The 17,696-nt window shown below is 38.2% G+C and overlaps 1 protein-coding gene across 1 annotated transcript in view; it reads left to right on the plus strand.

The window, feature by feature from the left end:
• The window catches only part of NRP2 (neuropilin 2), a 202,497-nt gene that overhangs the window by 135,542 nt on the left and 49,259 nt on the right, over nt 1-17,696 (plus strand). Inside the window, exons 11-12 of the mRNA XM_082260771.1 lie at nt 11,280-11,384; nt 14,054-14,194. Coding sequence (XP_082116897.1) covers nt 11,280-11,384; nt 14,054-14,194 — 246 coding nt within the window. The remainder of the gene's footprint in view (nt 1-11,279; nt 11,385-14,053; nt 14,195-17,696) is intronic.

The following is a 17,696-nucleotide window of genomic DNA, read 5'->3' on the forward strand; positions in this document are numbered from 1 at the left end:
CTGATTTTTTGCTTTGGGCAATCAAACCAATTTGTGCTAGCTGTACATTGTCCAATGCTTATGAACCAGCTCTGTTGTAAGTTATGTACAGCCAATAGGGCGCATAAGATACAAAGAAACAAAAGAGATGTTTAATAGATATGTGAATTTGCCAATACCCAAAATTGCAGTATCCAGTATTTTTGGGATTGCTCATTCAGTCGTGTATTTTTATTCCCATGAAATGTTAGCCATGGGAAAAAAATGAAAGATTATAAGAGATGTGCATTTGCCAAATACACCAAATGTATTTAAAGTTGAATTTTTATGGAAAAAAAAAATAATTTTGTACTGTAAACAAAGTTTAGTTGTGTTCAGTCTAGTGTTAAGGGCCGTACACACTTGACGAAAATCGGACGAAATATCCTCCGATTTTTCTCTGTCTTCTCAGCGTTCATTACCGTTTTTAGTTGACAGTGCATAAATGTTCACAAAATTTCTAGTCCGATTTTTCTTTTTTGTTTTGGCACATTTGTTCCTAGACTTCTGGGTTGTCAGCAACTTCAGATCATGCGTGCTCTTTTGTATCCGATTTTTCACGGATGTACTGCATACACATTAAACGAAAATCGGTCGTCTGGGGACGGACGAAAAAAATTTTGGTGTTTGTCCCTCCGTTTTTTTTCGTTAAAAATGTCGGCATCGGCTGCTGAAAGTTGTGTACACACTAGGCGAAAATAGGACGATTTCACATCGGGTGGGAATTTTCGGCAGATTTTCTACTAGTGTGTACCCTGCTTTAAAGTGATTGTAAAGCTTCAGATTGCAGTGGTTTTGCACAGAGCAGCCCCAATCCTGTCCTTCTTGGGTCCCCTGCCCACGCTGTCTGCTCCTCCCCCTTGCCGAGTTCCCCCTTTGCAAGACTATTCTATGGAGGAATACATTAAGGTAAAAAACCTTCAGGCTTTAGAGCCACTTTAAGCTAACCATAGACAAAAGATGACTGTTGATAATCTATCATCTAAAAGGTTGCCAGGTTTTGGCAACTGGGACAAGGGAGTGCATGCTTGGTTGTGTCCTGTACGCACATATATCCGCTCTCCAAAATTTTGGGGTATCTCTTGGATGACATTGCTGTCCATCTCTCACCTCATTTTCAGTTGGATGTACTCAAAATATATAGAGAATAGTATTCAGAGGTTGCATAAATGACAAGAAAGAACTTCCCAGACAAGAACTTAAAATGGCAGCTGTTTAGAAATACTGAACACCTTACGACTCATTCTCTAGGTCCAGCTCCCTCTGATCTGTTCCGCTTTTCTGAGTCATGCCCTGCATCTGGTATGGATCTTTTTTGAAGTTCCTAGTGTCTGCTTTCAATTATTGTACTGCTGGGCGTCTCAATCTGGACTTTCTTTTTGCTGGTCTGTGCTCAGAAGGGGGGCTTTCTCCTTCGTTCACTTTCTATTTCGCTCACTGCAGTCTGATCGTTTCTTTTCCATTATCTCACACAAATGTTCTGTGCTGTGGTGAAATAAGGAGAAACGCAGACAATTCTGTCGTCACACACCAATCAGCTGCTCTTACAGCTGTATATAGGGAATGTTATTTTTTTATTTTTTTTTTATCAAGATCTGCGTGTGGTTGGAAATTTTAAAAAGAAAAGAAAAACTACTAGCCAAAGATTAGCTACAGACAATTGGACACCTTCAGCACAGGTTCCATTTGTTCGCTGTCTTCTAGGTTATGAGGATACCTTTCACAATAGTAAGTTTTACTTCATGGAGCTTTTCACATTCAGGTGTCATTTCAGTATATTAACCTCAAGGTCTCTGTTAATGTTGGTCTTAGAAACTACATTAACGGGAATATTGACCTTTCTACAATCAAAATTCAATTAAATGCATGTATCAGTAGGGCTTACTGTAAGATGACATTGCTTTATATTTTTATTAAAACATTCTCTGGAAGCAGAATCGGCTTTTTTGTTGGGGTTATTATTGTTATGGCTCCAGATAAAGATTCATCTGTGTTTAATGCAGTGTCATTACCAAGAAGGCACTCGCGGCTAATAGATTTGATCATGTATTCCTTTACAAATCATTGGACCACTGAAGATCCCTTGTTCGGCTGACTTGCACATGCATGTTTTTTTTTGCAAGCAGTAGAAGGTAGATCCAGAATTTAAAAGCTGCATTATGGTAAAGAACATGCTCAAAATTTAAACTGAGCTAATTTACAATCCAGATGTTTTTTCTCTGCTATCGTAGTCCTTTTTGCATTGATTCATTATCTATCTTGCTCTTTAATTGAATAAAAATGTCTGTCCGTATGTGTGGCCTTCTTGGACTCCAAAGAACTATATTTTTTGTTTGGCGAATACTGACGAAACTTTCTTTTGCCAGTCTCTCAACTCTTCCTGTGTTGTTTTTAACCAGCGTGTTAGCGTGATAAATAACCTAATTAGATGCCCACTTGGTTTCTACATGGGCCCCTGCTATTCCAGTGCTTTCAGTATTGAAGCATAATTGCCTGTAATAGGGGTATTACGATGATGTGAGGAAGTTATTATAGGCGTAACAAGTAGTTATTAAAAAGGATCCAGGCTAGACAAAAGGAAATACTTCTGAAGGGGAAGTCTGAAAACATAACACAGGAAAATTCTTCTAGGTTGGTCTCCATTACTGATTATTCATGAATTGTATACGATGTTAAAGTTTGTAGCAAAACAATATAGTTTCAAGGTTTTCGTGTTTTTCCTTTATTAACGCATGCTTATGTAACTAAACATACATAGTGTATTTTACAAGGATAGGACAGAGGTCCTCTGTGAAGTTGACCACAACTAACTTGTATGTGGCTTTTGTCATCCTCTTATCGAAGAACCCCATGGCATTACTGTACATCATAAAGCCACATATAGTAAAGGCAGTCTGCGATAGCTGTTTCTGCTTGTTTCATATCTGAGCTGTGGTTATGAGGCCCATAGTCATGTGACTGGCATGCTTCCTTTCACAGGAGTTATTTATAAAGCTAGCAGTGGTTCTTTGGAAAAGGAAATACCTTCACCACCTTCCGCTTGTTAATTAGCAACTATTCCTGGCCAGTTCCCATTCACACCAACCAGCTCACTCTCTAAGTATGTCTCAATACTTATTGTACTCTAACAGCGCATATGAAAATCAGTATCAAACTTAATTTTTATAAACAATATTTTTACGTAAATTATGTTTTTCCATTATCAGGATTGTTTACTCCTAAAGAATAAGAAAATGGTTGTCTCAAGATGTTCACATCAATAGTTTAATCAAATTAGTGGAAGATTTTAAAATAGATGCATTTATACTTTTTGTATTAGACTGGACAAGTGCTTATATGCTGTTCTGGAACTAAACAGGCTGTAGCTGTGATGTGCTAGTTTCAGCAGTTTTTTGGGAAACCAGAAATTGCAGGCTTGGCTGTATCACGTTATATCACGTTAAGGCCTTGCTACCCCTTACCAAGTGAAAAGTTTACAGGAAGTTTAAATTAAAGTAAGTCTGTCATTTTGCCCATAAAAGTAATTTTTATGGCCCATGTCCTCTACTACTAATACTTACCTTTACTGCGCTCCCTCTCTTTTCCATTCAATCACTGGAGCTCTTGTACCTTCTCCCCTGCATCCCATATTACACTTCACTTGACTGGCCAATTGCTTGAGCCAAGCGCCCTCACATGGGGACAGGGTGAAGGCCTTAGCAATGTGTAAGCTCTTGACTCAAACTGGTACATAGCAAACACATATTATACTTGGGTCTGTAGTGGGCAATATGTAGAGTAGGTAAACATGAAAAGAGTAAGCATTGATGGGAGGGTGCGGGCTCTAAAGAGAATATGTAACCAATGAATTGGGAAAGATAATCTGGTCTGCTTCTTTTGCTAAAAGGAACAAGTTATTTTTATGACCCATGTCATCTACTACTAATACTTACCTTTCCTGTGCTCCTCTGTTTCCCATTCAATCACTGGAGCTCTTGTACCTTCTCCCCTGCATCCCATAATACACTTCACTTGACTGGCTAATTGCTTGAGCCAAGCACCCTCACATGGGACAGGGTAAAGGCCTTAGCAATGTGTAAACTCTTGACTCAAACTGGTACATAGCAAACACATATTATACTTGGGTCTGTAGAGGGCAATATGTTGAGTAGGTAAACATGAAAAGAGTAAGCATTGATGGGAGGGTGCGAGCTCTAAAGAGAATATGTAACCAATGAATTGGGAAAGATAAGCTGGTCTGCCTCTTTTGCTAAAAGGAACAAGTTATTTTTATGACCTATGTCCTCTACTACTAATAATTACCTTTCCTGCACTCCCTCTTTTTCCCATTCAATCACTGGAGCTCTTGTACCTTCTCCCCTGCATCCCATAATACACTTCACTTGACTGGCCAATTGCTTGAGCCTAGTACCCTCACATGGGGACAGGGTGAAGGCCTTAGCAATGTGTAAGCTCTTGACTCAAACTGGTACATAGCATACACATATTATACTTGGGTCTGTAGAGGGCAATATGTAGAGTAGGTAAACATGAAAAGAGTAAGTATTGATGGGAGGATGCGGGCTATAAAGGGAACATGTAACCAATGAACTGGGAAAGATAAGCTGTTCTGCTTCTTTTGCTAAATGTGAGGAACCTAAATAATGGGAATGGGAATCCTGAGTAGTTCAAATTGGGTGTATTTGGCTTTGCATTTTCATTGCATACATTGCATTTCATTGCACCAGGGCTGACTTTATGTTATGTGTTACATAGTGTGATACATTGGGTGTAATTGGGTTATTTGATTTAATTTCTTTGTGAACAGTCGTTGAATTATAAATGTAAAATAAGGCCTAATACTTGTAGAATGACAGTATAGTTTTGCTTTGTAGTATATAGTTTCATAGCTATAATAAACTGATACTGAGAGCATCAAGATGACTACAAATGCATTTGCTTGCCAGATAGTTATAAATGTTGCTTTGGAACAATAGACACAATTTACATTGCACTTTAATGCTTCTAATTGGTTATCCTGGGTATAACGCTGCTTTTTAGTCTGCATTAAATGATAAACATAAAAGAAAAGCTTGTGGTGTTGTGAGGCTGCATTGCGGCACAGGGATTTTAGATTTAGCTCTTTTGGTCTCCATATGTGTATCTGTTATAGAGATATCAGACTGCAAGCTCTACAAGAGCAAGTTGAACTGATGAGAACTGTTGTCTATAAATGCACGGCGGGCAGTTATATATCATATTAGCAAAATTGTGCTTATTCATTAAACAGGATGAGTAAGTATAGTAAAAAAAAAAAAAATGTGTGTTTAAAATGGTAGTCTAAGACTAATGCTTAAAGCAGTGTTTCTCAACTCCGGTCCTCAGGGCACACTAACTGGTCAGATTTTAAGTATTTACTTCGGGAGATGCAGACTAGAATACTGCAATCACTGAGCAGCAAATGATATCACCTGTGATGTAATTCAGTTTTCTTGCAAACCTGGCCTGTCAGTGTGCCCTGAGGACCGAAGTGGAGAAACACTGGCCTAGAGTGTATGCAACCCATAACAATTGGACTAGAAAACAATAAGACCCTATGTTGTGGAGATGAGAAGTGGGAGGGATTCACAAGTTTGGCAAAATACAACAGGGCAGGGATGACACCATTCAGTCCCCATCATTGCTGTGTGTTGTCGGGCCACAACAAGAGATGCATTTCAGGCAGAGTACCAGGTATTTTTCTGTACTTGCAGGGTTTAACCACTTTACCACCGGAGGATTTTGCTGTCTTACGTCTGGGCCACTTTTTTGCGATTCGGCACTGTGCGACTTTAACTGACAATTGCGCGGTCATGCAACACTGTCCCTTTTTCCCCACAAATAGAGCTTTCTTTTGGTGGTATTTGATCACCTGTGCGATTTTTACTTTTTGCGCTATAAACAAAAAAAGAGCGACAATTTTGAAAAAATAACAATATTTTTCAAATTTTTTTATATGAAATCCCCCCCAAAAAAACTGTAAAAATCTACATTTTTTATCATTTTAGGCCAATTTGTTTTCTGCTACATATTTTTGGTAAAAAAAAAAATCGCAATAAGTATATTTTGATTGGTTATTGCAAAAGTTATTGCGTTTACTAACTAAGGGAAAGATTTCTGTCGTTTTTGGTGTTTTTTTTTAACGAGTAACGGCGGCGATCTGCGATTTTTTTTTGCGGGACTGCGACATTGCATCAGACAGATCGGACCCTTGACTGACATTTTTGACACTTTTGGGGGTACCAGTGACATTACTACAGTAATCAGTGCTATAAATATGCACTGTTGCTGTAAAAATGACACTGGCAGGGAAGGGGTTAATTTTTATTGGTGATCAAGGGGTTAATGTATGCCTGGTGCTTACTGACGTGTGTGGGGGGAGGGGACTGAGTGACACAGGGACAGATCGCAGGTTCAGCTATGCTGAACCCTGCAATCTGACCCTGCCTGTCACTTAGGAGATCCGCCCGCTTTGTTTACACAAGCGGGCGGATGTCTACACTCGAATCCCCGACGATCGGGGAAGAGCGGCGGTGATCACCGCCGCTCCTCCCCTGGCCCGACTCCCGCTGTGACTGAATACAGCGGGAGCGAGCCTCCAGCGGCGCGCGCGCGCCGCCGAGAGAGGGGAATGTCTGACGACGTAGGTCTACGTCGCCAGGCGTTATCGAGCCACTTTGCCGCAGTAGAGCTCTAGTGAGCAGCGGTAAAGTGGTTAAATGCATAAAATATGGGGAAATGTGCATGTATTGTGGAGATGGATTTATATTGCATTTTTTTCCCTCAACATAGACTTTAAGATAGTTCCTGGCATCTTAATATTTACATTTTTTTCTTAGCAACAGTTTACAGCAGACAATACTGAGAGTATTTTTAATCTATAGTACTAAATGAACTTTGTCTGGACAGTTGTAACAGGAAAGAAGCTATACATTCCTCAGTTAGAGTGTGACCAGGTGGCTCTTTTATTTACTGGACATTCCAGTCTAGTCTTACATTTATGCACCATTAAAACCTCAAAACAGTACATAGATGCCCCCAGGAGATTTGTTAAATGATCCCTAACATTGTATAACAATCTGGTTGCCTATTTTCCACTAGGGCAGACATTATTTATATTTGCCATCGTGTTTAATATTGGCATGTAGAGTATGGAATATTTATGGATTTTTTTGTATTCCCTAGCCAAAGACATAGGATATGCTATAGGGGTAAAGGTAAACGGAAGACTTCATTCTGGAGATTATAAGAAACAGATCCCTGGGCCTGATAGTGTTGTTTAAGTTTTCCCATATGAGTCGTCCTAGACAAGAGTCTGGAGGTGTACACTGGTCTAATATTTTATTCTGCTGTTTAGTTCTTTCCAGCCATCTCACCAACGGAACAAAAATTCCTTTTATATGTGCACCGTCCAACAATTCCTTAGGGCTGCGTTTGAAGTAGCAGGCAGCAGGGATACTGAGTATATAAAGATAAACTCTTGCCTGTTCATATTACATCTTTTTTTTTTTTTACTTTAAGTACAATTTTATCTTGGATACATGTGGAATGTAATTTCAGACTATTAAAAAAAACTTTCTCTGCCTCTGTTTCACCAATTCCTCTTTCCCCTACTTTTTTTTTTACTTTTAGCGATGATAGTAGAGGATACAAGAGCAGAGGAAATGCTCAGGGCATGAGACAGACATAGTTGGAGTTAAGCATATATAGGCATCTGGAGAGATATTTCTACTTTAAAAATCAGCAACCTGGCATTAAATTGAGAGCCATCTGCTAATCCTAACTGCAGAATAAATACATTACCTTTTATAGTATTGCTTCAGTCTTTCAAATCCATTGGCAAACATCAGATCTGCAAACTAGAACAAAGACTCACAACTACCGTTAGTTTATAACGAAACTTCTTACCAAAGAGGGAATAAGGATCAAAGCGCCCTTTTTTTTTTTCTATTTTGTTAAAGCAAATTATCCTCACATCAGAGATTTTGGCAGGTTTTTGTTCCATTCAAGTTCAGCTTTCATTGGAGTTGGTTTCTCAGTGTAAAACACATGGATGTAATAGTCCAGTGAGAACATTGGTTAACTCCTTCAGTACCACGGCAGATTTGTCTGACTTAAAAGAAAAACATGACAATAGAAAACAAAGTTAAAAAAAAAAAAAAAAAGACAAAACCTGATTGGTCACTGTGGGGTTGATTTACTAAAACTGCAGAGTGCAAAATCTGGTGCGGCTGTGCATGGTAGCGAATCAACTTCTACCTTCACCTTGTTCAATAGAGCTATGGCTAAAAAAAAAACAACCTGGAAGCGATTTGGTTTTTATTCAGAACTGCACCAGATTTTGCATTCTGCAGTTTTAGTAAATCCTGTTTGACTATTTGACTCCTTTAACCACTTCTGGACTGGAAGGATTTTCCCCCTTAATGACCAGGCCATTTTTTGTGGTTCGGCCAATGCGTTACTTTAACCACTTTACCACCGGAGGATTTTGCTGTCTTACGTCCAGGCCACTTTTTGCGATTCGGCACTGTGCGACTTTAACTGACAATTGCACGGTCGTGCGACGCCGTACCCAAACGAAATTGACGTCCTTTTTTCCCACAAACAGAGCTTTCTTTTGGTGGTATTTGATCACCTGTGCGATTTTTACTTTTTGCGCTATAAACAAAAAAAGAGCATACATTTTGAAAAAATAACAATATTTTTCACATTTTTTTATATGAAATTCCCCCCCCCCCCCAAAAAAAATTTAAAAATCAAATTTTTTTTAAATTTTTGGCCAATTTGTTTTCTGCTACCTATGTTTGGTAAAAAAAATCACAATAAGCGTATTTTGATTGGTTTGCGCAAAAATTATTGCGTTTACTAACTAAGGGAAAGATTTCTGTAATTTTTGGTGTTTTTTTTTTTAACGAGTAATGGCGGCGATCTGCGATTTTTTTTGTGGGACATTGCAACGGACAGATCGAACCCTTGACTGACATTTTTTGACACTTTGGGGGTACCAGTGACATTACTACAGTAATCAGTGCTATAAATATGCACTGTTACTGTAAAAATGACACTGGCAGGGAAGGGGTTAATTTTGTTGGAGAGGGAGGGGTTAATGTATGCCTGGTGCTTACTGACGTGTGTGGGGGGGAGGTGACTGAGTGTCACAGGGACAGATCGCAAGGTTCAGCTATGCTGAGCCCTGCAATCTGACCCTGCCTGTCACTTAGGAGATCGAGCCACTTTGCCGCAGTACGGTCAACGTGACCGGTCGGCAAGTGGTTAACGAACACTTGCGCAGTCATGCAAAACTGTATCCAAATAAAATTGATGTCCTTTTTTTCCCACAAATAGAGCTTTCTTTTGGGAGTATTTGATCACCTGTGCGATTGTTATTTTTTGCGTTATAAACAAAAAAAGATTGACAATTCTGAAAAAAAAACAATATTTATCACATTCTACTATATACCATTCCCCCCAAAAAATGTAAAAATCTAAATTTTTCATCCTTTTAGGCCAATTTGTATCCTGCTATTTTTGGTAAAAAAAAAAATCGCAACAAGCGTATTTTTATTGGTTTGCGCAAATGTTATCACTTCTACAAACTAGGGGAAAGATTTATGACATTTTTATTTTTTTATTTTTTTAATTAGTAATGGCGGCAATCTGCGAATTTTAACGAGACTGCGACATTGCAGCAGACAGATCAAACCCCTAACTGACATTTTTTACACTTTTGGGGGGACCAGTGACATTACTACAGTAATCAGTGCTAAAAATATGCACTGTTACTGTAATAATGTCACTGGCAGGGAAGGGGTTAATACAGTGGTGATCAAAGGGTTAAGTGTGAGCCTAGGGGAGTGTTTTCTAACTGTATGGGGGGGGACTTGTGAAATGACCACAAAGACCTGTGATCTTATATAGAAGGATCACAGGCGCTGTGTCATAATTTCAGAGAAAACAGCGGTCGGTTGTGTTTACAACAGCTGACCGTTGTTCTTTCTGATCGGAGAGCGATCTCAGGTGCCCGGGGGCAATTGCGGCTGTTGGCCCCATGGATGGGCATCCCCGCTGCCTAGTGGATCACCCCCAGCACTGCTTCCGCGAACTGACATACCCATACGTCGATTCGCGCAGCCGAGCCAGCCTGCAGCAGTATATATGCGGCGAGCGGTCAGCCGGCAAGCAGTTAATCGTATTTTCTGTTTTCCCAGATTTTACCCCTCTTAGATGCAATATGTAAAAAATAACAGTGTGGGGTATCTAGAATGTAACTTTAAAGATGCTTTCTAGTATAATGGAGAGGGTTGATACTAATGTATAATCATTATTGGGCATTTTTTTTTTTTTTTTTTTGGTCGTGGAGGGGGAAGAGATTGGCTTAAAACCTAAGCAAAAGTATAATGGCCCCTTCCCCATAAATGTCAAACTGTAGGGAAAAAGGAGGGGGGTTTCTAAGTCCACCCTAAATGGGAGGAGTTAGAACCAAAGGGGATTTAAATGTGCCTCTGAAAAAACATGTAGAACTCATTTTTTTTGTAAAAAAATAATTTTTGCGAGATTTATTAAATAACCATTAAAAACAGACATACGTGTAGAACATTACAGTAATATGTAGTACACACAACAAGGTACAAAGATTAGCAAAAAATACACTTGTTCATTATATTTGGGTAGGCCCACATGGACTGCATGTATATCAAACTGTTGCTGGAACTACATATTACTGTAATGTTCTATATGTATGTCTGTTTTTAATGGTTATTTAATAAATCTCGCAAAAATCATTTTTTTTTACAAAAAAACGAGTTCTACATTTTTTTATTTATTTTTTGCTGAAAATGACAAACAATCTTTTCAACCAAAAAGTTAGTTTGAAAGCAAGCAGCCATTAGTAACATTAGCAGACTTCAAACCAAGTTATGTAAGGGGTGTAATATTAGACATTGGCTTCAGTGGGAGGCTTTGATGTCTTTAGTGAAACAAATGGATAAGTGGGCAAGTTTGAGCAGCAGTTGTTGTCATGTAAACACTTCCTAAGCAAGTTAGGACTATTTAAGAAAAAAATGGTATTTAGGTTTAGTAATGGGGTCTGTTTGTTAGAAATGTACCCCTCAGGTTATATCAGGATTAAGCAAATGAGTCTTAATTGAGTTTGCATTAGTAATATAATTTGTAAATGTTGTCACTTGCATAATATCCTTAAAGCATTGCTTGTCACGACTCATATTTCACTTTTTTTTTGGCAGAAACCAAACCTACCTCAGAGACAATGAAGCCTACTATGAAAACTGAAGAAACGACAACAGTTGTGGTTCCAGAAGAGGAAATTAGTGAACCTACAGGTACCGAAGGTAACTATGCTTTGTAGAAGGATTACCAATTTGTATTCAACATAAAAAGCTTTATTTAATGCATGTGTATCATAATTATATTTATAGTGTATCAAAAATAACTCCTTACCCAAATTTCGCAATCTACAGTAATTGTAAAAATCTATGTCGTTTTGCTTTATCCATTATTGTTGGATTACAGGAAAAGTCAGCGCTCATGATTAGCTATTAACATATTAGCTTCTATAGATGCATTTAGCTTATATTGCAAATTATCTGAAGCCCGGCAATTTTGCCCAGTATAACAAATGATAGAGCAGCCTTTCTCCAGCAGGGTTGTGTGGAAATTTGGAGTTCCTCCAGAGGTTGCTTGGTGTTCCTTGCCATTCTACAATGACAAGGGGCATTACAATTTTCACTGTCTGTGTTCTTTTCTGGCTGTTATTATTCATTTCACTTCATGGTTATGAAGTAAACACTATTCTTTACTCTTTATAATAAAAGTTCTCTACAACCTGCTGATCATGCTAATGTAGCATGACCTGTAGGTGTAATATATTTAGTGGTGGTTCTGTGAGCCCTTAAAATTTCAATGGTTCCTCCATAGTAAAACGATTGAGAAAGGCTGGTATAGAGAAATATCAGTCTTTTTTTCTTCCAGCTTAAATAAGGGTTCATGGTTTGCTAACCAGTCTTTAGAGCTTTTTCTGTAAATTATTTCTGCATATAAAGATTGGAAACATAACTGATCGATTTACCCAACTCATACCAAATACGTTGCTTTTTTTCAAAGACACAATAGCTTGATTTATAACAAAATTGGTCATACAGTATTTGAAATGACTAAAGCCGTCTATATATTGAAAGTGGTAGTTATATGAACCAATTTTGATGAAATTATGTAACAATTTATAAACTTTTGCTCAGTACACAACCGTTTCTATTGATTCAGCAGAGACATATCATTATCCTTTGAGTCCTTTGAAATAGGAAGTACATCCAACATGCACTAAACATCTCATCATTTAGCTGGAATCATTTTCCCTCTTTTATAACCACTTTTCCTAAATATGAGAAGACAATATAATCACATTATATCTGCTGCCTGCCCTTTACCCCCTGTCTTGTACTGCCCTTTCTTACCATTGTGGACTGGTTGGCCTTATTATCACACTTAAAGATATGACTTCATTGCCCCACAAGACATGCAAGGTCTGGAAGCAAAAAGACTAATGCCTCGTACACACGTTTAGATAATCAGACGACTTATTGTTCGCATTTTGTTGCATGATAATAATATCTGTAAACAATATATATACAGCGCTATATAAAATCAAATGAAGTGACAATGTGCATCATATAAATAAATATTCCTCTTAAGTTGCAATATATATATATATATATATATATATATATATATATATATATATATATGATAATAATATCGAATTCAACAATGCATAAAAACTTAGGGATTTTTTTTCGTACGATTCCGGAAAAGCTTCCTGGTTGCTTAGCTACGTATCAGATGGTGCAAAACAAAAACAATGGCAGCCAGGCTTTTTCCGTGCTATTTTAGTGTTTCTGATCATGCGCGGTCTTTGTCGATCAATTCGTAGCGGACGCATACTGTACTGATTAAATGATTGTCGTTTGCTAGGCTATCGTACGACTGAAGTTTTCGTGTTTGTCCCTTCGGATTTTGTTGGGTGAACTGTCGTGATCGGCTGTGGAAAGCTGTGTACTAACGATCAGATTATCGTGCGATCAAGTCGAAAGCGATTATTTTCATCCGATTATCTGAACGTGTGTATGAGCCATAAGAGACAGTGGGGTTGTTTTACTAAAACTAGAAAGTGCAAAATTTGGTGCAGCTCTGCATCGAAATCAATCAGCTTGCAGGTTAATTTTTTTGTCAAAGCTTAATTGAACAAGCTGACATTAAAAGCTGATTGGCTACCAGGCACAACTGCACCAGATTTACTCTCCAGTTTTTGTAAATCAACCCCCATCTTCTTAGTTAATTCAGTACACCTTTACCTGGCAACTAGAGGAGAAGAGCAAACTAGCACCCTAACTACTAGCAGATTGATTTTAGGTGTATAGATTATACATTCAGATTGAAGTAGCAGGGCAGTAAAGTGCAATACTACATACAAGAAAACATTACTGACAACCTGAAACACGATGTGTCATTGGCTTGCCTGTCTTCCATAGCAGCCCTGCTGCTCTACACAATGACCTATACTGGCTATGCAGAAATACGGCCCTGAATACAGTATTTTATTCCAAGTCTTATTCTAATTCTGTCACATTGCCTACTACCCTATTATCCAACTAACTTTAAGAAATTCCATATTTGTAAGTGGGGTTATGTATGCATGCATAAAAAAATGAGCAAGTAGCTTTGTCTATAAGTAGATCCTGTAGTATTTTCCAAGAAGTTTTGTATGGAAGATTCAGTCTGATTATGTGTGCCCCAAGGCTCTCTGTCTTTGTTTTGTTGGTGGGATTAGGTGGGTTTCAGTCTATCAAAACGAATGTCAGATTTAAGACATGTGAGCCAACTAAAAGGATCCCAGAAGGCAGGGATTTCATACACCACACATCAATTTAACGGGATAATAAAGAAAAAAAGGGATATAATAGCATCATTAAAACCTGTCTACTTTCGTTGTCTTACCTTGTAGATTGCCAGGTCCCATCAGGATTTAATTGCAATTTTGACCATTCAGAAGATGTGTGCAGCTGGACGCATGATATTGAAGCTGATTTTACGTGGTCTTTCCATCCTAACAGTCCATGGATGGGGCATTCAAGCTCTGTACCTGGTAAGTGCAAAATTCATTATATTGACATGCAACAGGTCATTCTGAGACTAGGAAATATCAAAAATGTGTGTGCATTCAATTTACTCTGCAGGCACAAAAATCTCAAAACAGTGTATTCCTCTTTAGCATTTACCAAGTGCACAGTATGTCACATACTGTACAAGTTTCTAGAGTACATCAGAATATTTTTGCATGGCATCAATGGTGATAATTAATTCTAAAGTAATATTATTCATAAATGTCCCCTATGGATTTGTCACAGGGATATACCTATTAGCATAATCCGTAAAATGCCTTAATGATGGTACTATAGCAACCAAACTTTTGAACTGTTATAAGTAGTGTTATCTATAAAGGCAATGCATACTGTTTCTTTTTTGACTTGTACCTACGGAGTAAAAGTCTCAAGAGCAACATATGGAAAAAATAATGAATATTAGCATAATATTTTTCATATTAAAACTGCAAAAAGTCAGTCTGACCCACTAGAACATAATACATTTTATAATGATGCTACAAAGCATCTATATTTTCTTACATTTTATATAAAAGAAAAGCAGTCATATTCAACAAGGAGTGCTCACTTAGTCAGACCAGGACAAGATTAATTCTGATTTGTTGCTAGAGCCATCAATCAGAATTCAAGCTGTTCAAGTCACACCAGGACAAGATGAATTTCTTATTTGTTTCTATGACTATCAGTCAGAATACATGCTGTTCACACAGCAGGACAAGATGAATTCAGATTTGTTACAAAACAAAAAGAAACGAAAGGGTCTGCTGTCCAAAAGTAATATTTTATTAAGGCTACATTCACACCTGAGCGTAGCGTTTTTTTACCGCGATTTTACTGCGGTTTTTACCGTGATTTTTACTGCGATTTTTACCGCGATTTACAGGCGTTTTTACAGGCGTTTTCTGTGCAGGCGTTTTTAGATTGAATAGAGACTAATGGAAAATGCCTGTAATCTGCCCAAAAAGAAGCTCATGTACTTTTTTGAGCGTTGGGCGTTTTGCTCTCAGCATCAAAACGCTCAGATGTGAACAGGGGCCATTGAAATGAATAGGATTTGTCTTGTCGGGCGTTTTGAGTGCTGATCCTAGAGCAGAAAAACTCCCCAAAAATGCCCCAAAACGCCTACATGTGAACGGAGCCTAAAAGATAGATCTGATAGGCTGAGACTAAAGTCTTCAGATCTCTGCCTATTTTTTGCCTCTGCTCCCACCTACCACAAGATGCTCCTTCTTCTCTTGATACGTTCCCCTTATCATAAAATAAATAAGAGATCCAACAAAGAAAGCAGGATACATATGGAATGGACCTGATGGGTATGCAGAGCTATGAACTCAAAAGCAAAGATCTGATCCCACCACCGGAGTCCCTGAGAAGGAGAAGAAACTGTTAGATGGTCTAACTCTCGTTCCCCTTATCATAAAATAAATAAGAGATCCAACAAAGAAAGCAGGATACATATGGAATGGACCTGATGGGTATGCAGAGCTATGAACTCAAAAGCAAAGATCTGATCCCACCACCGGAGTCCCTGAGAAGGAGAAGAAACTGTTAGATGGTCTAACTCTCGTTCCCCTTATCATAAAATAAATAAGAGATCCAACAAAGAAAGCAGGATACATATGGAATGGACCTGATGGGTATGCAGAGCTATGAACCCAAAAGCAAAGATCTGATCCCACCACCGGAGTCTCTGAGAAGTGGAAGAAACTCTTAGATGGTCTAACTCACCTGGGTCTACCAAAAACTAAAATATCTATTTTTATTGAAAAAAAAAAAACATCTGCATGCCATTAATATAGACTTCAAGATCAGTAGCAGACTTATTTTCACCTGGTTCTTATGTGTTAAGTGGGAGGAAGGGTTGGCCTACCATAGCCACATGTTGAGCTCCAATGCTGCAAGAAAATTTGCCAATCACACCACAGCAGGAGAGGACATGCCCAACTTCCAATGGCCTACTAAGTAGTAAAGTACGAAGAAGGACATTCCTGGAACATAAATCTTCAGAAACAAGTCAGTAGCAGTAGTTCCCTTATTTCTGACAAGTTGCCTTTAAGTGATGTTTTCCACAACATACAAAATAGATCATAGAAGCCTTAAAATGATACAAGAACTCAGAAATACTGGCACTTCAGTAAATCAAAAAAAAGCTCATGTGTTTGAAGGAATATACAGAAAAATACTGTTTTATATTCCTAGGCATGTTAGGTGTCTTTTGAAGTATTCCACCAGTGCTAAAGAGGTCAGCAATCCATTTTGGAAAAGGCTCCTGTGCAGCGAATAGGTGCTCACAGCAACAGAGAGAATACTTACCAACAGTCTCTATAGAAATCACTGCCTGCCCATCTCCATCAGCCTAATAATGTTTAATTAATATAATGAGCCTTCTGCATGAAGGGAAGAGCCTATTTTTATAACCTATGCAGCGTTTTGCTTTTCATTTCCTCTCCCCAGAGATAATATAATTGCCTGTTATTTTGTTAACCTTTTATGTGCCATATGCTATGCAGCTGTTTGATAGAAGAGCCCACAGGTAAACCCAGTGATAATCTAAAAGGCTGGTAACTTTTATTTCAATTTATAATGGTTATATGCAAACTGCCAGTGCTGCCTTTATGTACAAAAAAAAGAATGTGCAGCAGAAGATTTGGGAAAACTAAATATATATATATGTCAGTTTGTAGAAAGTTATAAAATGTGAGATGCCAGAAGGCTCCAGGGTAAATTATATACACATGACATTGCCTGCAGGCAGAACCGCCAGAGTCCAGTGGATACGTTTGTCAACGCCATGGAAATATCAAGTGTTATGCTGTTAGCTGCATAATCTCCTGTGCATAATGCATCTAGAGCTGTTAGATGCCGACACTTATTAAGTTGGACTAATGAAATCATTGCTCCATTGTATATTTTAGGGAATAACATAGCCCTAGCTGCAGAATTTATGGTTGTCTGTAAGAAGCTACCACATGGTTCCCTGATAGGATAACATTAATTATCCTATCAGTCTAGTAAATGTTAACCAAATAGATATGAGTGCACAGAGACCGCTCTGGTGTTGAAATGTCCTCGCAATCAGAAGGGTGCAGGTTAGGTCCCTAGACCCGACAGCTGTACAATTAAGAAGAAGGCAACCGCACACTACCTTGAGAGTGATAGTAAATGATAAAAACCTTTTATTGAAGATCCATAAAATCCAAAACGACAAACCAGAAACAGGAGGGTAAAAAACAGTTGACGTGTTTCACGAAACTATGTTCGCTTAGTCATAACCGTTAAGTTATTGTAAATGACTAGTAAATGTAACTATATTTTTCTGCAAAATGACTGTGGGTTTATCATTCTGTGCAATGACCACTAGCTTTGCCTGACCTAAAGAGGACTAAAGGCTATTTTATGTATCTCTTTTTAATTTAGGTAAATGCAGGCTGCATAAATTGTATACATTCATGTGGTTCTGACAATCAGCTCTGCCCAAAGGACTAG

This window comes from Pelophylax lessonae (genome assembly GCF_965119305.1).
Source record: "Pelophylax lessonae genome assembly, chromosome: 6".
In the NCBI taxonomy this organism is placed as follows: Eukaryota; Metazoa; Chordata; class Amphibia; order Anura; family Ranidae; genus Pelophylax; species Pelophylax lessonae.